The 6,110-nt window shown below is 52.6% G+C and overlaps 1 protein-coding gene across 1 annotated transcript; it reads right to left on the bottom strand.

Moving 5' to 3' along the window:
* Positions 1-3,287: 3,287 nt before the first annotated feature.
* Positions 3,288-6,110, bottom strand: Gpr142 (G protein-coupled receptor 142). Its single transcript, XM_051157877.1, has 3 exons — positions 5,986-6,110; positions 4,912-5,073; positions 3,288-4,147 (listed from the first exon to the last, which is right to left on the bottom strand). The coding sequence occupies exons 1-3, from the start codon at positions 6,008-6,010 to the stop codon at positions 3,288-3,290; spliced, it is 1,047 nt and encodes a 348-aa protein (XP_051013834.1). The 5' UTR covers positions 6,011-6,110.

Below are 6,110 nucleotides of genomic sequence, written 5' to 3'. Positions count from 1 at the left end.
GCTGGCTCAAAAGGTCATCCTCAGCTACACAGTGGATTTGGGGCCAGCCTGGGCTACATAAGACACTGTCTCAAGAACAAAGCAAAAAGGCAAGTGCCAACACACCGATCCTGGACTTCAGAGCTGAGGGACATTTCACTTCTGTTGTTCGAACCTCTCAGCCTGTCCAACTCTGTGATGTCAGGTCTTAGAAAATAAATGAGTTGGGTCCAGAAAATCGTTCTTCAGCCATAGAAAGACTTGGGAAGAGCAGGGCAGTGGTGGCGCATGCCTTTAGTCCCAGGACTCGGTAGGCAGAGACAGGCAGATCTCTGAGTTGAAAGCCAGCCTGATCTACAGAGTGAGGTCCAGGATAGCCAGGGCTACACAGAGAAACCCTGTCTTGAAAGACAAAAGCAAAAACGAAAGTGCACAAAGAAACAAGAGCAAATCATTTGGGGGGATTTAGGGGACCTGATTTTTTTTTTTTTTCCTATATAATTCAGGCTGGCCTAAACCTCCCGATGCTCCTGCCTCAGCCTCTCAAGTACTGGATTATAAGGTGTGTCCCACATGCCCAGCTAAGAGCAGGTGCGTGATAGCACTTGCTATTTACATTTCAATGATGCACTTAACAAAATGATCTCTAATTGACTTTTAAATTTATTTTTCTGTTTGAGACAGGGTCTCACATAGCTCAGGATGGCCTCACACTCCTTACAGAGCTGAGGATGACCTTGATGTCTGTACCCTGGTGCCTCCACCTCACCAGTGCTGAAATTACAGGCATGACCCTTCGCATCACACTACAAAAATGACAAAAGTTGTGACCCAGTGCATTTTCTCCTTTAATTTCTTGTATTAGTGTGCAATCATGTGTGTATTCCTGTGCATGTGTGTGCATGCATGGTGCATGCACGCATGAGGATGGCGTTGATCAGCTTCCTCAGCCACTCTCTACCTTGAATATTGAGGCAGGGCCACTTACGTGAATTCAAAGCTCAGCAGTTTGGCTAGTCTAGCTAGCCAGTTTGCCCTGGGGACTTCCTGTTCCCTTCTCCTCCCCCTACCCCACTTCCACCCCGGTGTTCAGATTACAGATAGCTGCCGGGCCTGCCTGCCTCTTCCACTGCAGTCTTCAATGCTTGTGTGTCAGCACTGATTTCTAGACAGGGCCTGGACATACTGTCCAGTCGGTCTCTATTTCCTGGCCTCAAGGACTTCTTCTGCTTCAGGCTCCTAAGAAGCTGAGACCACCTGTGAGCCTCATGGGGCCCCAGGGCCTTATGTGTTTTATTAGGGAAACAGGATACTAGTTCCAACGTCTGTGTGTGCGCACTGGAGACTCTGATGCTCGGTGCACACTCACCCTGGGCAGCAGATGCATTAGCACCCAGCTTCCCAGCCTTTTCTCTCCTCTCAGCATTGCGTGTATCTCAGAAGCAGGCCTGGTGGCCTAGAACACACACACACACACACACACACACACACACACACACACAACACACACACACAAAATCTACCAATCTACTCTCACCGGGCGCAACCAGAAGCATCCCACCCCACGCCCAAAGGCCCAGAGCGGCAGCCTAGCACACACCAGCACACCAACACTACACCAAGACTAGACACCATCTCTCAGGTCATGGGGCCACTACATGCTTGTGACCACTTGGAAACATTTTGCTTTTTCACAGCTTAGTGGTGGCTGCAGGGTAAGGATGAGAACTGTGATCCTCTTTCTGGCTGTGATTGAAAGCTCATGACTAAGTGCTCTTCTCTCCAGACAAGAGAAAGAGAGAGGAAGGGGGCCGGAGCTGAGCATTGGTGCCCTGCCTACAGCAGCTAAGGCAGATGGGGGCTCAGCTCCCAGCTCCTATTTAGGAGAGAGGTCAGCTCAGCTTAAATGGGAAGCAGAAAAGGGCCCCAGCTGCCAGCTAATGTGTTTACCCAAGGCCTGCAGCAGGTGGGCGGTCCATCTGCTGAGCTCTTCCTGCTGAGCCTCAGGTGGGGGTGGAGGCAGTGCCAACAAGAGGGGACTAGCAGGGGTCAGCGAACTGGGAAGACTTTTCAACTCTGTCAGTTTACTCTCCCTCTCAGTGCAAAAAAACAAAAACAAAAACAAAACCTTCCTCCAAGGCTTGGGGGAGTAGAGTGGAAGGTACCAGCACAGGCACATGCACACACGCTCCAGCAAACACATGCCCATGTGCACACGCATGCAATACACACATGCACTAGTTTCTAGTTCAATGGGCTAATGATGGCAAAGCAAGACCCATAGATACAGCTGGGCGGTGGTGGTGCACGCCTTTAATCCTAGCACTCTGGGGGTAGAGGCGGGTGGATCACTGTGAGTTCGAAGCCAGCCCAGTCTACAAAGTGAGTCTAGAACAGCCAAGGCTACACAGAGAAACCCTGCCTTGAAAAACCAAAACCAAACCAAAACAAAACAAAACAAAACAAAAACCATAGATAGATACACTGTGGTGCTGGTGCAAGAAATTCAGAATCAAGTTAGGGTGCCTGAGACCAAAAGGGATTTTTTTTCTCCCTGGCTGGGTTAGGCCTGGGGGCACCCAATATGTGTTAAGATACTGGGACTTCTTGTTCCTTAACTAGGACCCTCCCATTGCTCAGGCAAAACCATCAACAACTCTCAGGCCTTGAATCCCTGCTGATAGCTTCCTTTTTGGATTCCAACTTTAAACCACTGGGAGCCAAAGAGGCCACCAATTTAGGGAGGAGAAGGCAGGCCAAGTTCACATGAACGTATGCATCTGTCCATCCGCCCATCCTCCATCCCATTTATCTGTTCAGCTTATATTAACGTTTGCCCTGTATATGCCGGGTGGAAGGCCCTTTACCAAGGGGTACCTCAGCGGCTATTATGATGTTTGGGCTAGCAGAGGCCTGTCTTTTCCCCCAGAAAAATGGGAACTGGGCATGAAGCTAACCTATAGGGTGACTAATGTTTTTTGTTTTCTTCTTTCTACCTGAAGTCACCCAAAGGGGGAGCCTTTTCCTCCTCCCCCAGACTGCAAAGTTGGGAAAGTTTTGATGAACACAATTGCAAAGATTTCAGGTGGTGGTGGTGGCTCATGCCTTTAATCCCAGCAGTAGGGAGGTAGAGGCAGGTGGATCTCCAAGTTGGAGGCCAGCCTGGTCTACAGAGCAAGGTGCAGGACAGCTAATGCTACCCAGGGAAACTCTGTCTTGAAAACCCAAACCCAAACCCAAAACAATGGCAAAGGTCTCTATGCAAGTTTCCCTGAGGCCCCTGGGATGTCTAGCATGGCCCCCTTTCTCTACAGCTCTGTCCCTACAGACTTGAGCATGAGTTCCACTACCGTGCCCTTTGGCTGTGACTTTAAGGTGCAGGATGTGTGGGCATCATGGATGACCTGTCGGACCGTGGCTCTGAAAGTCTTGCTGATGAAGCAATAGAGGCCAAAGTTGACAGCTGTGTTGAGCATGGCCACCATGTTGGCTATGTCCAAGGCCAGGTGGACCCTCCAGTCCCGGTGAACAGGGGCCACATACAGATGGTACAGCATGACAGAGATGCGTGGTGCCCAGAGGAGAGCAAAGAGGGAGGTGACACCCAGGAGGATGGCTGTGCTCTTGCTCACCCACGGCCGCAGCCCTCTCTGGCCCCTCCTCTGTAGCCGGAGGATGATGGCCGAATTGGTGACCAGGAAAACATTGCAGGGGATGAAGTAGACAATGAGGCAGTGAGCCCACTTGAGGAGTTTGTCCATAGTGCTGGGGGGGTCTGGATCCCTCCACACATCCAGCCACCAGTAGAACGGGATGCCAGTCAGGAAGGCAGTACCAAAGACTGCGGCAATAGCGCGGTGGGACCGGCCTGGGGATGAGGTGGCCCGATGGCGCAGGGGGCGGCACAGGGCATTGTAGCGATCCACTGTGAGCAGGACTGCAATCCAGACGGAGGCGTGATTGGCGGCAAACTCCAGGATGTTAGCCGTGCGCACCACGGCCTGGGGCACCTGGCGGGCCAGTACGGCTCCCTGCAGGAGGAAGCCTATGAAGACAATGACCACTTGCGTGACGATATCTGAAGCCGTGAGCGCCAAGAGATAGTGGTAGGAGGGCTTCCTGGTCCTGGCAGCGAGGCGGGCCAGAGCCACTGTGGTCAGGAGGTTGACTGATGAAGGAAGACCCACGTCGTCGTCATGCAGAGGAGAGGATGGAGGCGTTAGAAGGTGTGAGTAGTGGGTCCCTCCCACCCGCCACAGCAAGGGAGAGTGTGGTCTTCCCTTTTCTAGTTCCCTCTTTATCCCTTCCGGCAGCACTGGGAACTGAACCCACGGCCAGGCAAGCACTATGCTTCTGCAGTGTACCCTGAGTCCAGTTGCCTTCTTTTTCTTGCCTTTGTATTTTGAGTCAGGGTCTCACCAAGCTGCCCAGGCTGGCCTAGAACTCAAGCGATAGCCGGGTTGACCCTGTGCTTCCTGTTTGTGTCTTCCTGGGTTCTGTCCGTTGTAACCACCAAACCAAATCAAGCCAAAACAACGCTTACTACTTTGCCGAGCTTTCTAATCTGGTCAGCCTTGCCCCATCATACCCAGGCCATGGACCAACTTGGTAGTACTACATGGGCTCACCTGGGTGGGCATCCACATGCTGGCTTTCCAGCCTAGGTCTTTCTCGGGGGTTCAGAGCAGGGGTGTCCTGGGATCCAGGTAGAGAGTGAGCCCCAAACGAGTCCACTTGGCCTTTCCTACGTCAGTGCAACACCTCCCCTCCGTGCCCAATCCCCCCAATACTCAGGCTCTACTCTGCACAGTAGCTACACAGGGACTTGGACAGTGTTGTCCAGCTAGCTCCTCTGTGATTTAGCCATCTTGAAAGAATTGGGACTAGTTGAAGGAGGGCCCCAATTCTGGCTCAGCCTGACTCCCCACTCACCAGGCAGCCCCAGGCTCAGTAGGATACTGTAGTAGATGACAGGGGTGATACCAGCCACACATGGCGACCTCTCTGGGATCCCTGGCCAGCGGCCGTCCACATCACTGTATCTTGGGTCACTCCCATTGAACGTAGGCAGCAGGGTCACGTGTGGTTGCCCAGCTAGGAAGGACAGAAAGGCAAGAATGATACTTTCTTTTCACTGGGGCTTGGTTGACAGCAGCCTCTGCTTGACCCCGGGGGTCCTTTTATTTCAGACTGCTCACTGTAGAGCCCTGGGACATACCTAGACAAATGGCGTTGCTATCTCCACCCTGGGTCTGCTCTCTTATTAATGGCAAGGGCACTTGGCAGTGGTGACTGCTCTCCCCCGCATCATCCTCCCTGCCACCAAGGAAACCAGCTATCCTGTGGTAGTTGTGGACACACAGGGTCTGGAGTGGCTGCACCTTTAATGAGGATGCTGGGTGACTCTGACCGGGTGGTGGCTCACAGCTTACTGCTCAGCACCACTTATCAGCCACACTCTCCCAGGAGAGACTAACTGGGATCCCTTCCTTCCTAAGGCAAGAGCGTACCTCTTCACAGATCACCACTACTAATGCTCAAATGGTCCGGACTGTCCAATAAGGAAACTGAGACCCCGAGTAAGGTAGACTAGGGGCTAGTATGGACCAAGGACCCCTACATGTCTGCCTTGGCTTCTAGTCACCTCAAATACATTCTGAATCTTTTTCTTCCCCCTTCCGAGACAGGGTTTCTCAGTCACCTTGGCTGTCCTGGACTCACTTTGTAGACCAGGCTGGCCTGGAACTCATGGAGATCTTCCTGTCTCTGCCTCTGCTGGGATTAAAGGCATGCACCACCACACCTGGCTCATCCTGAGTCTTTTTAAACTTACAGCTTTTTCTTTCCTGCTGAAGATGAGTAGGGGAGCCTCCCTCCCACCTCCCATTTCCCACCTCCCAGTTCCACCATCTCGATATCAGCAGCATCACCCTCCCCACACCAAGCTGCACGCCCCACACCTGCCCTCTATCTTACTACCCCTTCTCCCATTTGAAAAGACTTTACCTGTCTCTGGTCCCTCGAGTCCCATAGTTCCGGGTCCTGGGGCCTAGGTCACCAGCAGCTTTTCCTTGGGGTCTCCACAGCACTGCACAACATCACCGGCTGTGCCCCCTCACACTGGCTCTCTG

Source organism: Acomys russatus, chromosome 16 (assembly GCF_903995435.1).
Source record: "Acomys russatus chromosome 16, mAcoRus1.1, whole genome shotgun sequence".
Classification (NCBI taxonomy): domain Eukaryota; kingdom Metazoa; phylum Chordata; class Mammalia; order Rodentia; family Muridae; genus Acomys; species Acomys russatus.
This window is presented reverse-complemented; position numbering and strand designations above follow the sequence as displayed.

What these genes read in the sequence shown, in the direction of transcription:
- Gpr142 (XM_051157877.1), bottom strand. Translation starts at nt 6,010, where the DNA reads ATGGGACTCGAGGGACCAGAGACAG. An exon ending in ACTCGAGGGACCAGAGACAG is followed by an intron (nt 5,074 to 5,985) that starts GTAAAGTCTTTT and finishes TGTCCTTCCTAG; the next exon opens with CTGGGCAACCACACGTGACC. An exon ending in ACTGAGCCTGGGGCTGCCTG is followed by an intron (nt 4,148 to 4,911) that starts GTGAGTGGGGAG and finishes TTCCTTCATCAG; the next exon opens with TCAACCTCCTGACCACAGTG.